This window comes from Hypanus sabinus, chromosome 8, assembly GCF_030144855.1.
Source record: "Hypanus sabinus isolate sHypSab1 chromosome 8, sHypSab1.hap1, whole genome shotgun sequence".
NCBI classification, from domain to species: Eukaryota; Metazoa; Chordata; class Chondrichthyes; order Myliobatiformes; family Dasyatidae; genus Hypanus; species Hypanus sabinus.
This window is the reverse complement of record NC_082713.1, coordinates 119,195,266-119,217,476: the sequence shown is the minus strand read 5'-3', so window position 1 is coordinate 119,217,476 and position 22,211 is coordinate 119,195,266. Positions and strand designations below refer to the sequence as shown.

The window sequence follows — 22,211 nt, the reverse complement described above, 5'->3', positions numbered from 1 at the left end:
TGTGCCTTACTGATCGTTATTGTTGAGGGATGATACCTACAACAAAGAAGGATATCCCTTTAGAACAGAGATGAGGAGGAATTCCTTTAGCCAGAGGGTGGTGAATCTTTGAAGATCATTACCACAGACGGCTGCGAAGGCCGAGCCATTGGGTATATAAGTGGAGGCTGGTAGATTCTTGAATAGTAAGGGTGCCAAAGGTCACTGGGAGAAGTTGGGAGAATCATGTTGAGACAAAAATAAACCCACTGAAATCAAATGATGGCGTGGACTCAATGGGCTGAATGGACTAATTCTGCTCCCGTGTCTTAAATCAGGTTTTCGTCAATGCTTTAGTATCACTTACTGAATCTTAAAATTACTCACATGTGATGCACCCTGGGAGTCCACCTCTGTGACCAAATTCCAACTAGGTACCTTACAGCATTTCATTCATACAGTGCAAGCTGCTGTTAACACTTCAGCATGTTGTAATGGCAAGTGGTCAAGCTCGATGAGGGCTGCTTTGTGAACTGGACTTGGCCACATTTGTTCCTGGGAGATACGGTCACGCTATCCTCTTAATGTCAGACCTGCTGTATCCTAAATTTATATTTGTGTCATTCTGTGAAATAAGTTTCTCAACTGAGGGAAGTTATTGGACTCCTTCTGGGAAGTAGTGAGATGTTGCCTTTGATGTCAGAAGCTCAGGCTGTCGATTTGCCCCGGGTCAGTGTTCCTGTTTATCCTGGGCAATTACACTGGAGGCTTCACACTGGCTATGAGCAAGACGGCAGGTGAGCAAGTGATTTAGTACGACAGCTGCAGAATAAGTCTCCTGCTGGAGGCAGTAATGTGAGAAAGGATGGGGAGAAATGAAGGCAGAAGGTGTCACTTTCTTGTTCATCTGATTGCTACATTAAAGACATGAATGACAAATTCACTTTAAATTGGCAGATAAATCGGGTTGTGTAAAGTTCAGAATTGGATTTACTATCGCTGACTTACGTCATGAAATTTGCTGCTTTGTGGTAGCAGTACAGTGCACAACTTAAAATAAATTCCTACAAAATACAATAAGTGAATAAATTAATAAATAAACATATAAATAAATGAATGAATGAATAGATAGATAGCAAGGTAATTTTCAAGAATCATTTCGATATCTGATGGCATAGGGGAAGGGACTGTTCCAAAAACATTGAGTAGGGGTCGTCAGACCCCTGTACCTCATCCCTGAAGATATTGATGAGAAGACAGAGACTAAAGCATGAAGACCAATCCAACTGAGCTGTACACATCAACACATTATGTTAACCACCTTCAAGGAATAGAGAGGTAGTGTTTATGGATCATTCAAAAATCTGATGGTGGTGGGGAAGAAGCAGTTTCTAAAGCATTGAGTGAGGGTCTTCAGGCTCTGGTTCCTCCTCCCTGGTGGTCGTAGCAAGAAGAGGATATATGCTGGATTGTGAGGATTCCTCATGATTTATTCCCAGTGCTTGAGGCACTGCCTTTTGAAGATATTTCCGATGGTGGGGAGGCGTGAACCCGTGATGGAGCTGTTTGAGTCTACAACACTCTGCAACCTTGGGGACTGCATTTCATAAGCCACATGAAAATGACTCACAAAACCCATTGTACAAAGAGCATTGAATGACATCCCAATAAGCCTCAAATGTACAAATTCAGCTGAAATGACAGAAGGCCCCATTTTAAAGAGTTCCTTGAAGCAGATGCAAGGCAGAGACATAACTCTATTTCAGAAAGTTATCTAAGACCTTAGAGTCTACAATGCTTAAGGTGTGACAGGCTGCCTATTTGGAAAACACGTAACCAATAAGTCAAGCATCAGAAGAAAATGAAGAGGAATTTATTGTTGGTAACTTCTGGAGGTTTTTAAGAAAAACATAAAGTTTGAAAAAAAGATGGGAACCTAAAAAAATATAACTGATGTTTATTACATACAATAACTTCTGGAAATGCTCAGCAGGTCAGGCAGCTATGATGAAAAGCATATCAGAGTTACCATTTTCAATCAAACATCAGCTCTGTTACTCTAACCTGATGAGTGTTTCTTCATTTGCTGTTACTATTTCACAGTTAAAGCATTACAAAGTATGTTTTTCTTGAAAGTCAGTACAATGAAATCTGCCTTCATCTGACAATTCCCAAACCTAGTAGAGACAGGAACTGGACAGGGGGTGGGAGTGGCAGCTGCACACTCACCAGGTCTGTTCAGGGGTCACAGGGCATCACCTTTCCTAGACATTGTGAAGCACAGATGATGTACTCAAGTGGGACCAGCTCGGGGGAAAGAGAAGTGACTTTCTCTGCATTACCTCCTTGCTGGAAGACAACCCCCACCCCAAACAGCTCGGAAAACCTGGTAGGCCTGCTGCTCCAGGACAGACCATCTGCTTAGGATAGAGATCAGCCTCCTGAATAGATTGCCATCTCATCCCGAGATAGGGCATGGAACCTGGGGTTTAGGTAGAATCAGCCTGGTTTGACAACCTTCTTTGCAGAGCTCCACTATACAACAGAAAGTTAATCTTGCCGTAAAAGCCAAATTATGGGACGGGATTTTCCTAAACTTGTGCTGTATCTGAAATATCTTCCACTCCCACACTCCCCTCCAGTGTCAACTACTGCCAGATGGACATCCACTGAGACGGCCAATGTGTTCACACCTACTGTGTGCAGTTTTGGGCGCTCCTCATTTTAGAAAGGATATACTGACATTGGAGATAGTTCAGAGAAGATTCACAAGAATTATTCCAGGAATGAAAGGGTTACCATATGAGGAATGTTTGGCAGCTCTTGGGCTGTATTCCATGGAGTTCAGGAGAATGAGGAGGGGTCTTATAAAAACATTCCAAATGTTAAAAGGCCTGAACAGATTAGATATGGCAAAGTTATTTCCCATAGTAGGGGTGTCTAGGACAAGAGGACATGACTTCAGGATTGAAGGACGTCCATTTAGAACAGAGATGGGGAGAAATTACTTTAGTCAGAGGCAGGTAAATCTGTAGAATTTTTTGGCCACGAGCAGCTGTGGAGGTCAAGTCATTAGGTGTAACAGGTTCTTGATTAGCTTGGGTATCAAAAGGTATGGGGAGACGGCAGGGGAGTGGGGATGACTGGAAGAACTGGATGAGGCCATGATTGAATGATAGAGCAGATCTGATGGGCTGAATGGCCTACTTCTGCTCCTAAATCTTATAGTCTTGTGGTCTTCTTTAATAACTCACTGCATCTTCCAAAGATATCACAGAAGTCCTTGGAAAATCATTTTTATTGATGCCCCATAGAAAGCATCTTATCTGAATGCAAGTCGGCTTGGTATGACAACTGCTTTGCATGTAACAGCAAGAAACTGCAGAGAGATATAGACACAGCTCAGTACCAGCTACACTCTATGGTCTCTGTCTACATTCCTCACTGCCTCAGTAAAGCAGCTGATGTAGTCAAAGATCCCACCAACCCTGGACATTTTCCTTTCATCCCTCTCCCATTGAGATACAAAAGCCAGAAGTGTGTACCACCAAGCTCAAGAACAGTTTCTATCCCACTGTTATAAGACAACTGAATGATTCCTTAGTTTCAATAAGATGGACGCTTGACCCTACAATCTACCTCATTGTAAACTTGCACCTTATTATTTACTTGCCCTGCACTTACTCTGTAGTTGTTACACTTTATTCTGCATTGTTATTGTTTTACCTTGTTCTGTCTCAGTGCACTGTGCAATGAATAGATCTGAATGAACAGTATGCAAGACAAGCTTCTTACTGTTTCATGGTGCATGTGACACTATTAAACAAACTTCAATTCCAATCACAAACTGATGAAGTATTTGACCATGTACAGGACACAGATCCCAGCACTCACGTGCAACAATGAGAGGAATTCCACTTCATCCTTACAAACTGAGTCAAGGCATTTGTAGGGCATTCTATAGGTCATCAACTCAAAAGTTAACCCAGATATACCAGGGTGGGAGCCCCTTTGAAACAGTAGACCTGACCAATGCTGGCCACACATTTCCAATTGGAAGTGTTAGAACAAGCAAATTCTGGGCTTTGTAAAGTTAGAATAGATTACAGTTATGCATCTTCATCTTCTTGTATATTTGTCTCACCTATTAATGATAAACATGGCATCTGAGTGGTAGAGTATAAGGGTTTTGTTCTGACAGTAATTTAATCTGTTAAATAGCAAATCTGCTGAGGTTCAGATTATCTTCATCATCAAACAAACACACAACGGGAAGAGAGAGCACAGAGCATACAACATAACACAGAACAGCACCAATTATTTTCATTGATTTCCTCCATTACATGCAGAAGCTTTCATTTTAACAGTAGTTTCATTTGATATACAGTACATCTGTTTTACACAATATTCAGGGAAACAATTGCATTATTACCATGTTTGGTGACACTGTGGTGGACAATGGGAGAGGGAAGTTCATCAGGAGGAAAGGTTTGAGGGAAAGAGTGGGGAGGATGCAAGGTAAAAGAAGGGAATGGAGAAGGGAAAGAGAAAATCAGCAGTTACAAACAAAACACTGGTATAAATCACATCGTTTCACTTCACTATTTCTCCCACATTAACACAAACACAAAAAGTCAATTGCTGAGGCTTACTTACTATTGACATAAGTGTTAGAATGTAGTGCTGTAAATTCCTCCCGTGATGATAGACCATTTTGTTGTCAGCAGTGACCATGACCTCCACAAATCTTGGATAAGACAAAAAGCGCTTTTTTCGTATACGATGCTGTGTTTTGTTGCCCGTTTCAGGTTCCATGGTTGGTAAACGTGTTGGTTTAATTACGTTTTGGAAGCTAGTGAGGTGTTCTCTGATACTGCCAGCATTGTGCATCTTTAAGTGTTTTTTCCTCGTTTTATGATTCTGATCTGCAAGATGGACAAAAAACAGGCAAAGTTAAGTCATCAGATTCTGCTTGGCATTCAAATCATGGTCTTTCTGACATGGAGGGCTTTGATTTTTGCCATAGCTGCTCCATATCAGGTTTCTGCCCTCAAGACCCCACAAAGAATCTGATTATTCACTTCTTTTAAACTATCTTTCAAATACATTCTCTTTTTTTAATTCAGTCTCCTGTTTCCTGATCAGTTCATCTCCTAGTTGCCATTTCGGAAACTTGATTGTGATGGTAGCATGAAGTTCATCACACAACCAATCAGCAAAGAGGTTTACTCTCCGCATCATAATTGCATTTCAGAAGTGGTGACCAATCAACTGACTGGTAAATAAGTAAAGGACAAGCATTTGGAAGACATGCCACCATCAACAGCACACTGATGATGTGTCCTGGTCTGGTGACGAAACGTTTGTAAGTAAATTGCCAAGATTGGAGAACTATTGAACCCAACCATTATAGGCCATGATATGAAAACATAATTTTTAATTCCATGAATTAATTCATCCTGGATATAAACAGTATTCAGGGTAGGAAAAGAGTTTCAAACAGTTTTTAAATATCTTTGATTAAAACTATTCTAATAAATGTAATAATAAATTTAAATAACTTCATAAAATTAAATTGAACTGAAAGCTGACGAAACATCAGCATGAAAATATAAACATGACTTCAGAATCAATGTCAGAATCAGATGTTGTATTACTCTCATGTTGTGAGATGTGTTGTTTTATGGTAGCATTGCAGTGCAAGACATAAATTTACAATAAGTTACAAAATAAAAGTGCAAAAGACAAATAATGGGGTAGAGTTCATGGGGTCATGCACTGTTCAGATATCTGATGGTGGAGGGATGGAAGCTGTTCTAAGAACGTTGAGTTTTGGTCTTTAGGCTCCTGACTGACTGTCTCAATGAGAAGAGGGCATATTCTGTATGATGGATGCTGCCTTCTCGAAGCTGCTCCTTTTGTAGCCAATCCTGGTAGTTCAGTTCAAATCGATGGGTGGCAGACAGGTAGATTCCCCATTGTCTGGAGTCAGGCAGAGCTGTCCACACTCCCATCTTGTTAGTGCACTCTATTGAATCCATTGGGAAGGATGAATGCCAAAGAGGGCTTTTGTTGTCAGGTAGTGGAGGCACCTTGGTCAAAACTAGGTCACAGTCTTTGCTCAGATTCACAGTCATTTTGCAGATTGATTAGCACATGAGAGCATTTTGAGTTGACATCTGGGTACAGGGTCAACTACAGAAAGAGTGAGTCTATGTTCTTCAATAACTGGCCCAACCAATTGAATGACCCCTTCACTATCAGCCCTGACTACTTGAAAATAGTGGGGATCTAGGTCAGAGGGACCAAGATGTAACATGAATTGAGGATTGGGCAGGTCTAACAAAAAGTGGTACTGCGGAAGTGATCTTTTCTGTAATTGGGGGGGAACCAGGTCATCTCAGGCCTGCTATAGTAAGTGCAGGTTTAACCAGTCCCTTGCTTCTCCCCCTTGGAAATCACCCAGGCTGTCTTCCCATTCACCTAGTGATCTGCTCAGATCCATGGTCAGTGGTCAGATTGACAAGCGTCTGCAAACAGTTTGAGCTGGCCTTGAGGAACTGGTCAAAGTAAACTGATGGAAAAGCGTGGCTATGCTCTTCAGTAACTGACCCAAATGATGGTGCTATAGATCTGGTTCAGAGAAGTCCACAAGGTAACAGTATAGCTCTATAATACCCTGGTTAGAGCACACTTTGAGTATTATATGCAGTTTTTCTTGCCTCATTATAGAAAGGATGTAGAAGTTTTTGCGAGGGTGCAGAGTTTTACCAGGCTTCTTCCTAGATTATGGAGCACATCTTAGAAGGAAAGGTTTAGCAAGCTTTGGCTTTTCTCTTTGGAGTGAAGGAGGATGAGCGATGAGTTGATAGAGGTTTATAAGATGGTAAGAGGCATAAGTAGAAAGCCAGCACCTTTTCTTGGCTTGGCAATGACTAATGCAAGAGGATACATTTTTCAGAAGTTGAGAGGAAATATCAGAAGTAGTATTTTACACAGTAAATGGTAAGTGTGTGAATCAGGCTCCTGGTGTGTTGGTAGAGGCTGATAGATTAAGGACATTTAAGAGAATGTTAGATAGGCATGTGGATGATAGAGAAATAGAGGGTTACAGTCTGTGGAAGATGAAAAGTTCAGATTGATTGTGGAGTAGGTTAAAAGATCACTACAACATCATGGGCTGAAGGGTACTGAACAATGTTCTATGTTTGTACATCAAAAACCATCTGAAGTGGATAGGCAACATTTGGCAAAAGCTAGGACTATGGGGCAGCATTCTCTCCCCGTGGTGGGCAGGGAACCTGGTCATGAGGTGCAAGGTGCTTTCAGTGGGCTGCTGCACTGTGGCCACCTGATCCATCTTCAGTTCACCTGGAGAACAGTCCCCAGAGAAAGAGGACAAATGCACCTAATCCTAACCCTTGTCCTTATGGCCGCCTTGTGTGTGGCTGGATTAGGCAGTTCGTGGAACTGAAGTATGCATACCCCAAGTCTTGAGACATGATCTGTATCTGGTGCTGCAGTAGGATGGGCCTGGCCTTGTTCCACTCAGTCAGACTTTGCCGCACTACCTATTATTTGTGACTTGGATCTCATGGCCTTTTGGACCAGTTTTCCATTTGGGTCACCATCTATTGGCCTTACTTCATGTAGATTAAATCAACTGCACTCCCTGTGTCAACATGTTAGATTATCTCATTGAAAATTTCTGTCAAATTAGACAGGATCTCCCTCTAACGATCTTTGATCACTCCCTGCTTCCAGAATCCAAAATCAGTCCTGCTCCATGAAATATTTACCCAGTAATTCTCCAGATTGGATTGATAGGCCTATTATCACTCTGATGCCCTTCTTTAATAAAGTTACCACATTTGTTGTTTTCCCACCCATTGCCAAGGAAAATTTAAGAATCATTCTCAAGACCATAACAGTATCCAGATATCTTCCAAATCAGCCTGAGGTACATTTTATTCAATTCTATGGAGACACTTAATGTAATCAAACAATTATAGAGCACTACAGCACAGAAACAAGCCCTTCAGCCCATCTAGTCTGTGCCGAACTATTCCGCCTAGACCCATTGACCTGCACCTGCACCATAGCTCTTTACATGCCCTCCTATCTATGTATTTATCCAAACCTCCTCCTGTTCTAGCTACAATGAATTCTTCAACTACTATGTCTTTCTTATTAATAAATACAGATGAGAAGAATTAATTGAAGACTTTGTATGGCTGTAAATAGACTACATTGCTCTTCAATTCATGAATACAAATGAGAAGTATTCATTGATGAAAGCCATGTTCCTTATAAATAAGTTCAAAGTAAATTTATTATCCAAGTACATATACGTTACCAAATACTACCCTTGGAATAAAAGGAAACACAATGAAAAACTGCACAACAAAGATGGGCAAACTAAAGTACAAAAGACAATAAACTGTGCAACAATAAAAAGAGACAAACAAAACCCATAATAATAATAATAATAATAATAATAATAAATAATAATAATAATAATAATAATAATAATAATAATAATAATAATAATAATAATAATAATAATAATAATAATAATAATAATAATAATAATAATAATAAATAATAATAAATAAATAATAGCAATAAATATCAAGAACATGAGTTCTGGAGTCCTTGAAAGTGAATCTGTAGATAATGGAACCAGATCAGTGCTGGACTGAGTGAAGCTGAGTGAAATTATCTCCCTGTTCAACAGCCTGATGTTTGCAGAGAACTGACAGCTCATGAACCTGGTTGTGCAGGACCTGGGGCTCCTGTACTTCCTTCCTGATGGCAGCAGTAAGAAGAGATCATGGTGTGGATCGTGGGGGGTGTCCATGATGATGGATGCTGTTTTCCTGCAACAGTACTCCTTGTAGATATTCTCAATGTGTGTCCTACTCTTTTCCTGGTCACCCACTTACCTCCAAAGACATTAAAATCTTTTGGATTTTTCTTGATGTAACTATCCTGCATTCCTCTTGAAGTGTCCCACTGCACTTGAAGCTCCTCCCTTTCTTCAGTAACCACCATGTGGGAACTGCTCTGCTCATAACCACCGAAAAATTGCAGAGTTATGGACACAGGCCAGTCTACCGTAAAAGCCCGCTCCAGTCCATTGTCTCCGTCTGTAGCTTCTGCCTCCTCGGGAAAGCATTATCAATATTATCAGAAACCCCTCCCACACTGCGCATTCTTTCTTTCCAATGAAATGAACTGATGAACCTGCAATCTACCTCAATATGGCCTTGCAGCTTATTGCCTTCCTGCACTGTGTTTTCTTTGTAACTATAACATTTTATTCTGCATCCTGTTTTTGTTTCCCCTTGGACGACCTCAATGCACTGTGGTGATGAAATAATCTGTACAAATGCTATGGAAAGCAATGTTTTTCCATTGTACCTCAATTCACCATAGAAAGCATCCCACCTGGATGCATCACTGCTTGGGATGGCAATTGCTCTGCCCAAGACTGCAGCAAAAAAAACAGCAGAGACTTGTGTACACAGCTCAACACATAACAGAAACCACCCCCCATAGATTGTCTACACCTCTCACTGCCATGGTAAAACAGCTAACATAACCAAAGTTGCTATCTGAACCCTGTCATTAGGCAGAAAATACAAGAACTTTTGGGCAAATACCACCAGGCTCAAGGACAGATTCTGTCTACTGTAGTAAGACTCTTGAATGGAACCTCTTATATGATAAAGATAAATTCTTAATCTCTTAATCATTCACACTACATCATTGTGCCCCTTGCAACTGTTGGTACTGCACTTTCCTTGTAAATGTAACACGTTATCCTCCCCCTGTTATTTAATTTTCCCTTGTACTACTTCAGTCTACTTGTGTTTGGAATGATCTGTCAAGGTGACATGCTGAACCTCTTTTTCCCTTATTACGGAGAGAGCGAGCCTGTGGTATGTCAAATTACCCAGTGAAAGAGTAGACTATTGGGTACTGCAGGTTTGTGTCTTTACTGATGCTTTGCTGCATGCTTGAGCATTCAGTGAGGGGCACCCATGCTTTTTTTGATGGTTGGGGAGGGGTGATTGTTACTTTGCTGCTGCTTATGCATGGGTGGGGGGAGCTGGGGGTGCACCTTGAGGTTCTAAGATCTAACTGTCATTCATTCATTGGGGCATTCCTCTGTTTTCATGGATGGTTGCAAAGAAAAAGAATTTCAGGATGTATATTGTATATATTTCGCTGACATTAATTTGAAACCTTTGAAAACAAAGTTTTCACAGCATTATAGTACATGGGACAACAATAAGCCAATTACCAAGCTGCAAACTCAGCCAGCAACACCATGATCACTTGCCTCCCAAGCATCGAGGACACCCTTAAAAGGTAATGCTTCGAAAAGGTAGTAATCATCATTAAGGACCCCCATCACTCAGGGCATGCCCTTTTCTCATTGCTACCATCAGGGAGGAGATACAGGAGCCTGAAGACGCACTCAATGTTTTAGAAACAGCTTCTTCCCCACCACCATGAGATATTTGAATGGACAAAAAAATCTATGTACCTCAGTTTTTTTTTCCTTTCTTTGTTCCCTTTTTGCCTTACTAATTTAATTTATACATATATATTTCTTATTGTAATTTATAGTTAAAAAATTATATGTATTGAAATGTCCTGCTTCCTCAAAACAACATATTTCATGACAAACACGAGGAAATCTGCAGATGCTGGAAATTCAAACAACAACACACACAAAATGCTGGTGGAACACAGCAGGCTAGGCAGCATCTATAGGGAGAAGCGCTGTCGATGTTTCGGGCCGAAACCCTTCGTCAGGACTAACCGAAAGGAAAGATAGTAAGAGATTTGAAAGTAGTGGGGGGAGGGGGAAATGCGAAATGATACGAGAAGACCGGAGGGGGTGGGATGAAGCTAAGAGCTGGAAAAGTGATTGGCGAAAGTGATACAGAGCTGAAGAAGGGAAAGGATCATGGGACGGGAGGCCTCAGGAGAAAGAAAGGAGGGTGGGGGAGCACCAGAGGGAGATGGAGAACAGACAAACAACTAAATACGTCAGGAATGGGGTAAGAAGGGAAGGAGGGGCATTAACGGAAGTTAGAGAAGTCAATGTTCATGCCATCAGGTTGGAGGCTACCCAGCCGGTATATAAGGTGTTGATCCTCCAACCTGAGTTTGGATTCATTTTGACAATCGAGGAGGCCATGGATACATTTTGACAATAGAGGACCTTTCCAGCTCTTAGCTTCATCCCATCCCCTCCAGTCTTCTCCTATCATTTTGCATATCCCCCTCCCCCCACTACTTTCCAATCTCTTACTATCTTTCCTTTGGGTTAGTCCTGACGAAGGATCTCGGCCCGAAACGTCGACAGCGCTTCTCCCAATAGATGCTGCCTAGCCTGCTGTGTTCTACCAGCATTTTGTGTATATTTCATGACATATGCCATTGATGTTTAACTTGATTCAGAATCTAATACACGCCTCGATATCCTTTGAGACCAGAGCTCCTTCGGCTCGCTGTCACTATCTTCCCCCCATCCACTTATGGGAACACTTTGGCTTTAATCTCTCATTATTTCACTTTAATTAGTAGCTGCTTCATGGTCCTGAAACATGACATTGAAATGAGATTCTCACTCTAATTCAGGATTAATTTCCAGAACATTCTCCTCCTTTCCCCAATCTCCTTGTGATGCACAGAGATATTCCTTTTTTTCTTTTTCAATCTTTTTATTGAGTTTCATATATGCATATAAAAAACATAACATAATAATGAATAAATTATGAATACAATAGACTTGAAGTCACATTAATAATAAGATAACAATATCCTATTAAACATCGACAAAAGAAAATACCTTAATCAATCAAGTCCATATGATTATATATGAAAAAAAACAAAAATAATCATCAAAAGAAGAAAAAATTTGAAAATATGTGAGAAATATATATTGAGAAAAAAAACACTAAACTAAACTAACATGGGCAATAATAATAGTTTACAAGTATATGATAGTGTCAAAAAACTCCGGAACTCCATACCTGAACATGAATAAGCAGAAAGAAGGTCTGGAAAAGGCCAAATTAATTCATATGAAAGTGTCGAATGAACGGTCTCCAAGTTTCTTCAAATTTAATTGATGAGTCAAAAATAGTGCTTCTAATTTTTTCCAGGCTCAGATAAGAAATAGTTTGAGAAAACCACTGGAACGTGGTAGGAGGATTTACTTCTTTCCAATTTTGTAATATAGATCTTCTGGCCATTAATGTTACAAAAGCAATCATTCGTCTGATTGAAGGGGAAAACTGATTACCATCCTCATTTGGTATGCCAAACATTGCAGTAATAAAATGAGGTTGTAGATCGATATTCCAAATTGAGGAAATGGTAGTAAATATGTCCTTCCAATAGTTATGTAAAGTGGGACATGACCAAAACATATGGGTCAATGAAGCCACTTCTGAATGACATCTGTCACATTGAGGGTTAATATGAGAATAGAATCGAGCAAGTTTATCTTTAGACATATGAGCTCTATGTACAATTTTAAATTGTATTAAAGCATGTTTAGCACATATAGAAGAGGAATTAACCATTTTTAAATTTTTTTCCCATTTATCTGTTGATATATTATATCGAAGTTCTTTTTCCCATTCTTGTTTAATTCTAACTGATATTTCTGGTTGTATCCTCATAATCATATTATAAATAAAAGCTACTAATCCCTTCTGACAAGGGTTTAAGGTAAAAATCAAATCTGAAAAGTCCACTAAAGTTGAATTAGGAAAAGATGGTAAAACTTTATGTAAGAAATTTCTAATTTGTATATATCTGAAAAAATTAGATTTAGGTAATTTAAATTTTTTGGAAAGTTGGTCAAAGGACATCAAAGTATCTTCAAAAAAAAGATCACAAAAACATTTTATACCTTTCCTTTTCCATATGTTAAAAGCTTGATCTGTCCAGGAAGGTTTGAAAAAAAAATTAAGTAATATAGGGCTATCAAGAACAAAGTTTTTCAAAGTAAAAAACTTACGAAATTGAAACCAAATTCGTAATGTATGTTTGATAACAGGATTAGATATTTGTTTATTAAATTTAACTAAATCAGCAGGAAGACAAGAACCAAGAACAGAGAATAGAGAATATCCCTTTACCTCATTACATTCCAAATTTACCCACTGTGGGCACAATGGTGAATCCAAATCTAGTTTCCAATACATTAAGTTACGAATATTATTTGCCCAATAATAAAATCTAAAGTTAGGTAAAGCTAAACCACCATCTTTTTTAGATTTTTGTAATTGCCTTTTACTTAACCTAGGGTTTTTATTTTGCCACACAAATGAGGAAATTTTTGAATCAATGTTATCAAAATAAGATTTAGGAATAAAAATTGGTAAGGCTTGAAATAAGTATAAAAATTTCAGTAAAATCATCATTTTAATAGCATTAATCCGACCAATTAATGATAAAAATAAAGGAGACCATCTTGTAGTAAGTTGTTGAATTTGATGAAGCATAGGTAAAAAATTCAGTCTAAATAAATCTTTATATTTCTTGGTAATTTTTATACCTAAATAGGTAAAGTTATCAGTAACAACTTCAAATGGTATCCTGTCATTCAATAAAGTTTGTGCATTTAAGGGAAATAATTCACTCTTATCTAAGTTTAGTTTATAACCAGAAAAACTACCAAATTGAACCAACAAGGATAAAATAGCGGGAATAGACCTGTCAGGGTCAGAAATATACAACAGCAAGTCATCAGCATAAAGTGATAATTTGTATAACTTCTCATTACGGGTAATACCAAAAATATTAGGAGATTCACGAATAGCAATGGCTAAAGGTTCTAATGCGATATTACATAATAAAGGACAAGGGACAGCCTTGTCTCGTACCACGAGATAATTGAAAAAAAGAAGATCTATAATTATTTGTAAGAACAGAAGCAACAGGTTTATAATATATTAATTTAATCCATGATATGAAGTTGGGACTAAAATTAAAATTTCTCAATGTATTAAATAAGTATGTCCATTCAACTCTATCAAAAGCTTTTTCAGCATCTAATGAGATAACACATTCTGAGATTGTGGGTGGTGAAGTATGAATTATATTAATCAATTTTCTAACATTAAAAAAGGAATACCGATTCCTCATAAAACCAGTTTGATCTTCTGAAATAATCTGTGATAGTACTTTTTCTAATCTAATGGCTAAAATTTTTGTAAGAATCTTAGAATCTACACTTAATACTGATATAGGGCGATACGATGTACATAAAGTAGGATCTTTATCTTTTTTAAGAATTAGAAAGATATTAGCTTCATAAAAAGATTGAGGTAATCTCTTCTTAGCAAACGCATCATTAAAAATTTCACATAACCAAGGAGAGAGCAAAGAAGAAAAAGTTTTAAAAAATTCTACTATATAACCATCAGGACCAGGAGCTTTCCCTGAATTCATTGATGAGATAGCCTCTCCTATTTCAACCATAGAGAAAGGAGCATCTAACAAGCTATGGTCTTCATCTATCAGTTTAGGAATATTCAGATTGTTAAAAAAAATTATCCATCATGGACAGGTCACCATCAAATTCTGATTGATATAAAGATTTATAAAAATCTTGAAAAGTATTATTGATTTCTTTATGATCAGTAGTTAAATTACCGTCTTGTTTACGAATTTTAATAATTTGTCGCTTAGTCGAAATAGCTTTTAATTGATTAGCTAACAGTTTGCCAGTTCGATCACTGTGAATATAGAATTGAGCCCTGGTCCTAATTAATTGATTTTCAATTGAAGAAGATAATAGTAAACTATGTTCCATTTGAAGCTCAACTCTCTTCTTATAAAGTTCTTTGGTAGGAGTCACGGAATAAATCTTATCAATTTCCTTAATTTTATCCACTAATAAAGCAATATCTAAATATCTTTGTTTTCTTTTACCAACAGAATATGAGATAATTTGTCCACGGATAAAAGCCTTAAAAGAGTCCCAAGGTATTCCTCTGTCGATTTCTTCAGTATAGTTTGTTGAGAAAAACAAGTCAATTTGCTGTTTTATGTAGGTGATAAATTCTGGGTCTTGAAGCAAAGTAGCGTTAAGCCTCCAAGATCTAATATTATTGGAAAAGTCCGAAATCTTAATAGATAACTTCAAAGGTGCATGATCCGAAATAGTAATAGAATCATATTTACAATCAATAACATCCGTTAATAACCGATGATCAATAAGAAAATAGTCAATTCTAGAATAGCTATGATATACATGTGAAAAAAATGAAAATTCTTTATCTTTAGGGTTCAAAAACCGACATATTTCTGTAATTCCCGAATCAACCATAAAAGAATTAATAAGTAGGGCTGATCTATTCGGAAGAGTACGGATAGGTTTAGATCTATCCATCGAAGGATTCAAACAACAATTAAAATCTCCACCCATTATCAACATATATTCATTTAAATTAGGAAAGGAAGTAAATAAACGTTTAAAAAATTCAGGGCAGTCAAAGTTTGGAGCATAAATATTAACTAGAACAACTTTTCGATTAAAAAGTGAGCCAGTTATCAACAAGAATCTACCCTGTGGATCAGAAGTAATTTCATGATGTGTAAACAATATTGAGGGGTCTATAAAAATAGACACACCCCTGATTTTGGCGGTGCGACCCTTCCAGAACCTAAAAAAAACGTTGATTATCCTCCCTCCTGATATGGGTCTCCTGTGCAAAGATAATATTAGCGTTCAGTCTATGGAATACTTTAAATATTTTTTTACGTTTAATCGGATGATTTAAACCATTAGTATTCCAAGAGATAAAGTTAATAGATTTATCCATCATGCTAATATTAGTTGTGTGTATCATAAAAGGTTAAAAGGACACATAACCCATAATTCAGGAAGAAGGAAAATTGATTCAGGAGCAACCGGAGAACATGACACCTCAACAATATTAATAATTTAAAGTCGGCCCATAAACTAAAAGCAAAAAAATAAAGAGCAAAAGCGTGAAAAAAGATCCCTACCCACTCCCCCCACCCTTCGAAAGAAAGCCAAGCGGCAGGCACATAATCTAATACTAACATTACCCCCATTTCAAGATGGCAGCTCTATAAAAAGATTAAAAGAAAACTATACAACACCCAGATTAAGATATAAAGTTGCAAAAAGAAAATATATATCAATCAGAATGAAAAAAACTAATATAATAAAACAAACAATCATTAATAAAAAAAGTATAAACATTAAAATTTGAAAGCACAGAGATATTCCATCGCCTCAAAATTTTGCTACTGTTTGGCTACAATGCTGAAGCTCCAGGCCAATACTGACTATCTGCACCTCAAACAGTTCACCTGGATACACTTTAAAAACTATAAATGTAGGAATTCCTCAGGACTGTGTCTGAGGCACGGACATCTTCACCTCTTTCATCAATGACCTATGTTCTTTTTGGAGATGTTGCTGATGAGTGCAAATTGCTTAACTCCTTTTGCAAACTCAGAGCGATGAAGCAGTCAACACCTGCATGCGTTTGAACCTAAAATGTGTCTGCTCTAACAGCATCACTGTCTGGTATGGAAGGGCCACTGCACAGAATCAGAAAAATCTCCAGATAGTTATAGACTCAGCCAGCTCCAACATGGGCACTAAGTTCACTGCCATCTGCCATCAGATTTCAAACAGTCACTGAACCTATAAACACTACTGCACAATATTTGCTCTCGTTTTTCCATCACCTATTTAATTTTATATATATTTCTCAGTGCAATTTATACATTGTGCTATACCACTGCTACAACACAACAAATCTCATGACATATATCGGTGATAATAAACCTTATTCAGATACTGATTCTACCCATTTGCGCAGTCCTAGACATATTCAAGAAGTTCAATTCTGACCAGGTTAGAACCACCCAAATTGCAGATAACCCATCTGCCATATTCAATATTCATCCCTTCGTCACCTGGCCTTTGCTGCAATCTGCATTGTCAGCAAAGCGCAAGGCAGTTTCCTGCCAAAGGTGTTCCAACACTGCACCCCTCAAACTCATGATCTCTACATCAAGTGACAGCAACCTGAGCTTATCCGATGTTTTCTTACTTGATCTGTACCCAGTCCCTGCTGGTCCCTCCTAACAAGACAGTTCACGTTGTTCAAGGACAATAGGGACAGGTAATCCTGACTGAGAAATAAACAAGAACTATACATCATGATCTGAAAGATAAACATGTTTCTCTTCCCAGGAACTTTACAAGCTAGTAAAATATTCTTAATGAGAAATTCTTTTTGTTCTGACAAGGAAGTAATTAACTCCTGACACATTTTCATCAGCTACTTCCCAAACACTTTCCAGAATTTCTGTAAGAGGCACACGTGGTTTCTGAGCAGCTGTACTGAACCAGTGCCAAATTAGATCCGGGCAGCTTCAGTAACACTAAAGGTGAGTCTTGGATAATATATCTTATTAATATATTGATCTCAGTAAAATCCTCCTCTTTCCTTTAGAGTCCTCCATGGTTTTAGGTTTTGTGCATTTCAACACTGCTCTGTAAGTAAGGTTTGAGGTGCAAAGCCTAAAATCCCACACTTGTTGAGTGCAGTTTAATCATCTAGGTCACTAACCCATGGAGGACAACCAGCGCATGGAATTTCACAGCTACTGTGCTTGTGCACACCTGAGGTCTAATATTTACAATGACACAGAGGGAGACATTTGAGATCCTCCATGGGTCCAGTGATTCTTGAAAGATGTCCCCAGTATAATAAGATGATCTCTTGACCTTATAATCTACCTTGCTATGATTTTGCACTTTACTGTTTACCTGCACTTCATTCTGCATTGTCATTGTTTTACCTTGTTCTACCCCTATGCACTGGGTAATGATCGGTATGCCTTGCACGCTATCCTGGTACAAATGACAAAAATAAACCTCTTCCAATCCCAATACCAGTAAAAGTTACCTGGCTGAGAAATTGATTCACCAAGGCATAGAATGCTACAGCTCCAAACGCGCTGAGAGTGGATGTGTATGTGATTATTACACTGATGTGCTGGCTGAAGGGTAGTGGGATTCTACATTTCTGTGTAGTTTGTCTCAATGTTATCACAGAGTCTTCTTCATTATTTGATCTAGATCCTGGAATTCAGTTATCCCATACAGGCCACAGCCATCCAAAGTAGCAGCTCACCTTGGGTTTCTCCGAAGTAATTCCGGATAATCATCAAATATTGACTTTGCCAGGGATGACCATGTTCAAGGACAGAATCGAACAAAAGCTAGTTTGAACTTCATGATGGGCAGGAGCTACAGTACTTTTGTACCTTGCCTGGAAAGATCAGTCTGTGAATGTTAGCTGTACAAGAAGGAGGAGCAGGCCATTTAACCCACCGGACCATCACAGCCAAGTTTAATCCTTCCTTATTGTCCATCCAAGGGAAGGTGATGTTTTATATTTTGAAATAATGCAGAATGCTGATGATTTTTCCCTTCTCTAATCCTAGGGCATTGGGAACTAGGATAATGCCTTTAACTTTCTGCAACTGTGAATAATTAATATAGCATTGGGAAGGAACAAGTCTTCAAGATTCAGATTCAGTTACATTGAATCATGCAGTGAAATGTTTCATTTGTGTTAATAACCAACAAACCCAATACTGTGCTTGGGGGCACCCCACAAGTGTCACCACACATTCTGGGACAACATAGCAGGATTACGACATTTGGCAGAACAATGCAGAGCACAACAAAACCGAACAAACCAAGCAACAAAGCAACAACAGTAAAGCAAGCCTCATTTCTCCCTCCCTCACACCCATCCACATACACAGACCTCTGATCCCAGGACAGGCTGTCTCCTTCAGCCTCCAGTGGACCAATGGATTCAGAAACACTGGGTCCCAACTTCCCCAATGGACTCGCAGTGATCGACAGACTCAAGGCTCCCCCATTGCCCCTTAACTCCAGAATTCCTTCACTATAGTTCTGCCTGCTATATTATAATTTCAAGCAAACTCATTTTCAAACTCCTAGACTTAGGACTCCCTTTGCAACTGAATCCGTGACTTCCTGACCAACAGACTGCAATCCTTAAGGATAGGCAACAACACCACCACCATGATTACCCTCAACACTGGTGCCCCCACAAGATTGTGTCCTTAGGCACATACTCTGCTCCTTGCACACTCACAACTCTGCACTTAGACTCTGCTCTAACTCCATCCACACATTTGTAGATGACTCCACTGCAGTGGGCCGGATCTCAAGTAGTGGTGAGTTGGAGTACAGGGAGCAGTTAGAAAGTCTAGGGTTGGTGTCATGACAACAACCTTGATGCCATTAAAATAAAAGAGCTGGTCATCCACCTCATGAAATAGGGCAGAGCACATGCCCTTCTCTGTATCAATGGTGAGAGGTGGTAGTGGCTGAGAGCTTTGGTGTAAATATCACCAATAGCTTGTCTTGCTCTGACTATGTACATACTACGGCCATAAAAAGCACACTAGTGTCTCAGGTTCCACATTGATCCTCACCAAATTTTACAGACGGACCATAGAAAGCATCCAATTTGAGCCTGGTATGGTAACTGCATTGTCCAAGACTACAAGTATTTGCAGAATTGTGAACACTGCATAGCACATTCATAAAAGCCATCCTCCCCTCCATGGTCTCAGACTACACTTTCCAATGCCTCAGTAAAACAGCCAACATAATGAAAACCACCCTGGTTATTATCTCCCCACCCTACCCCTTAAAGCAGAAGGTGACTTGACTTGTGTACAGCCCCAAGAATGGACCAATTCAACACTCAGGATGGACACTTGTTCTCTCATTCTACCTCATCCTGGCCTTTAGACCACATTTGCCTCCTTGAACTTCACTTTCTCTGTGTCTATGTTATGCAGTTTGTTATTGCTTTGTTTATTACCTTGATGTAATTATTTCTGGAATGATCTGTATGGATGGCATAAAAATCAAAGGTTTTGCCCATATATCAGCACATTTCACAATACTCTACTGGTTACTAAAACTTCTTAGTTGATACTGTACTGTTAAAGAGCCAAATTTAATAAGTTATCAGATTAATATTTGGTATACTGTTTCTTAAAATATTTAGAACATATTGGGTATAATAGTAGTAAAATCCGGCCCAGATTGGAAGTGAGAGCTGATTTTGCTTGCTCTCCACTCCTCTCTCCAGGGCGCTGGAACTTCTGCTGTTAGTTTGTTTGCTCAATTTAAATGCTGGCCCAGATAGTCTGAAAAGACAGGTGTTGGTTGTGACTAGAGCTGATGTTGCTCATTCTCCATGAAGGTCATCTCCATGGTGCTGAGGCTATGAAGACTGCCCTGGCTGTACTCTATGGCTGCAAATGTGGTGAACTGATAAGCAAGGCTTTGAGGCTTCAATCTGAGGGTTCAGATGTTGCTCACTTCAATTGTTTGCATGATTTGTATTTTTTCCCTTTCTTTTGCATATCGAGTGTTGTTCTATTTTAATTGTTTTTTCTTTAAATGGGTTCTTTCTTGCTTTGCGGCTACCTGTGAGCAAGCAAATCTCAAGGTTATATAATTATACATTCCTTGTTAATAAATGTACTTGAGTCTTGAATCAGCTCAGCTCCAGTATTCATTAGGGAGAGGTTCTAGGCCCAACCAACCATTTGACAAATGACTTGCCTTTCTTTAAAAGATTAGGGATGATTTTAAATGAGTTGGGACAATTAAAGAGGCATGCCTGTATAAAGAGAGCAAAATCCTCAAAGCTTTTGCAAGGGCTTAGAACTCAAACCACAAATGACCAATCCTGAGACTGATTGGAATGGACCAATAACTCACAGAAAACATTTAAAGGAAGATGCCTGCTTCATCTTGGAGACAAAAACAGCTAGTAGTTCAATGCCTAATATGGACACTGAGATGTACAAAGAGATGAACTCCACACTGGCATAGGTCACATACTAAATGGGACAGCTAATCAGCCAATTTGATCTAATACTTTAGGAGTCACCAGTTTCGTAACAAATCTAACATAGAGAATAATTTCTCCTTCCTTCGAAGCACCATTTCCCCATTTGCAAAGTACTCATTCAGACCTTAACAGGGCCCTCAGCACCCATGTGCAAGTTCCCATTTTTGCCATTCATCAATCTTATCCTTTTATAATAGGTATGCTTTTGGCATACCTTTGGATTCTCAACTATGTTGGCAGCTGATCTAACCTTGTGGACTCTGTTTTCCTCTCTTATTTTAGTTTTCAATTCCCTTCCAATTCTGTAGGCTTTGCGCATCAACATAGATATACAGCTCAGTGTTAGCCTTACAAATGGTTTGAACTAAGTGCAAGGGTCAGCCAACTCAAGAGCAAAGTGACATGTCTTTGAAGAACAGCTGCAATGATTCAGACAGGTAATATTATAATTAAAGCCAAACTTCTGGCAGCTAACTGAAATTGACAGACTTAGTGTTTTTAGTTAATGAGAGAAAAATGTAAATAGAACTCTTTTGGCTAACTTCACACATCTTCAATAAGAACAAGTGGATTTAAAAATAAATATACAGAAACCTCCTTTTACAAAGTACTTTTAACACAGATAAACCATCCCAGGAGCTTCACAGGAGTAATGGTCGAAATAAAAGTTTGGCATAGCTTATCAGATTCAAAGTCAAAGTTACTTTATTATCAAAGTAAGTATATGTCATTATATACTACTGCAAGCCTCATTTCTTTGCAGGTATTTACAGGAAAACAAAGAAATGTAATGGAATTTATGAAAACTACATGTAAACAAAGACAAACAAACAACCAGCATGCAAAAGAAAACAAACAAATAAAGCACTAAAGCATATGAAGGTATAAGAACAGATGACCAATTTTGTTTAAAGATTTCGACAGTATCTTGCAGAGAAGAAATACTGACAAGTGAGGGGATCTATTTATTCAAGTTATTCTCTTTGTTAAATTTGTCAAAAAAAATCACAAGCAAGGCAGTAAAAGGAATATCATAATTTACCATTTAAAGCTCTTTATCCAGTTAGAGATTAAATTCTTTCAGTTCCACCATCACAAAGTATGTTCTCATATTTATGGGATCTGAATCTCTGGATTTTGTGTCCACTATCATTGGGTAGTGAACTGGGATTTCTTTGCTTAGAGAAAATAAAATGGGGAGTGTGAGAGTGAACTGAAAATTTTAAAAGAAGA

At 38.5% G+C, this 22,211-nt stretch overlaps 1 protein-coding gene across 1 annotated transcript in view; it reads right to left on the bottom strand.

The window, feature by feature from the left end:
• Positions 1 to 22,211, bottom strand: part of LOC132397663 (A disintegrin and metalloproteinase with thrombospondin motifs 20-like) — a 517,254-nt gene that overhangs the window by 365,069 nt on the left and 129,974 nt on the right. The window contains exon 4 of the mRNA XM_059976430.1: positions 4,636 to 4,904. Coding sequence (XP_059832413.1) covers positions 4,636 to 4,904 — 269 coding nt within the window. The remainder of the gene's footprint in view (positions 1 to 4,635; positions 4,905 to 22,211) is intronic.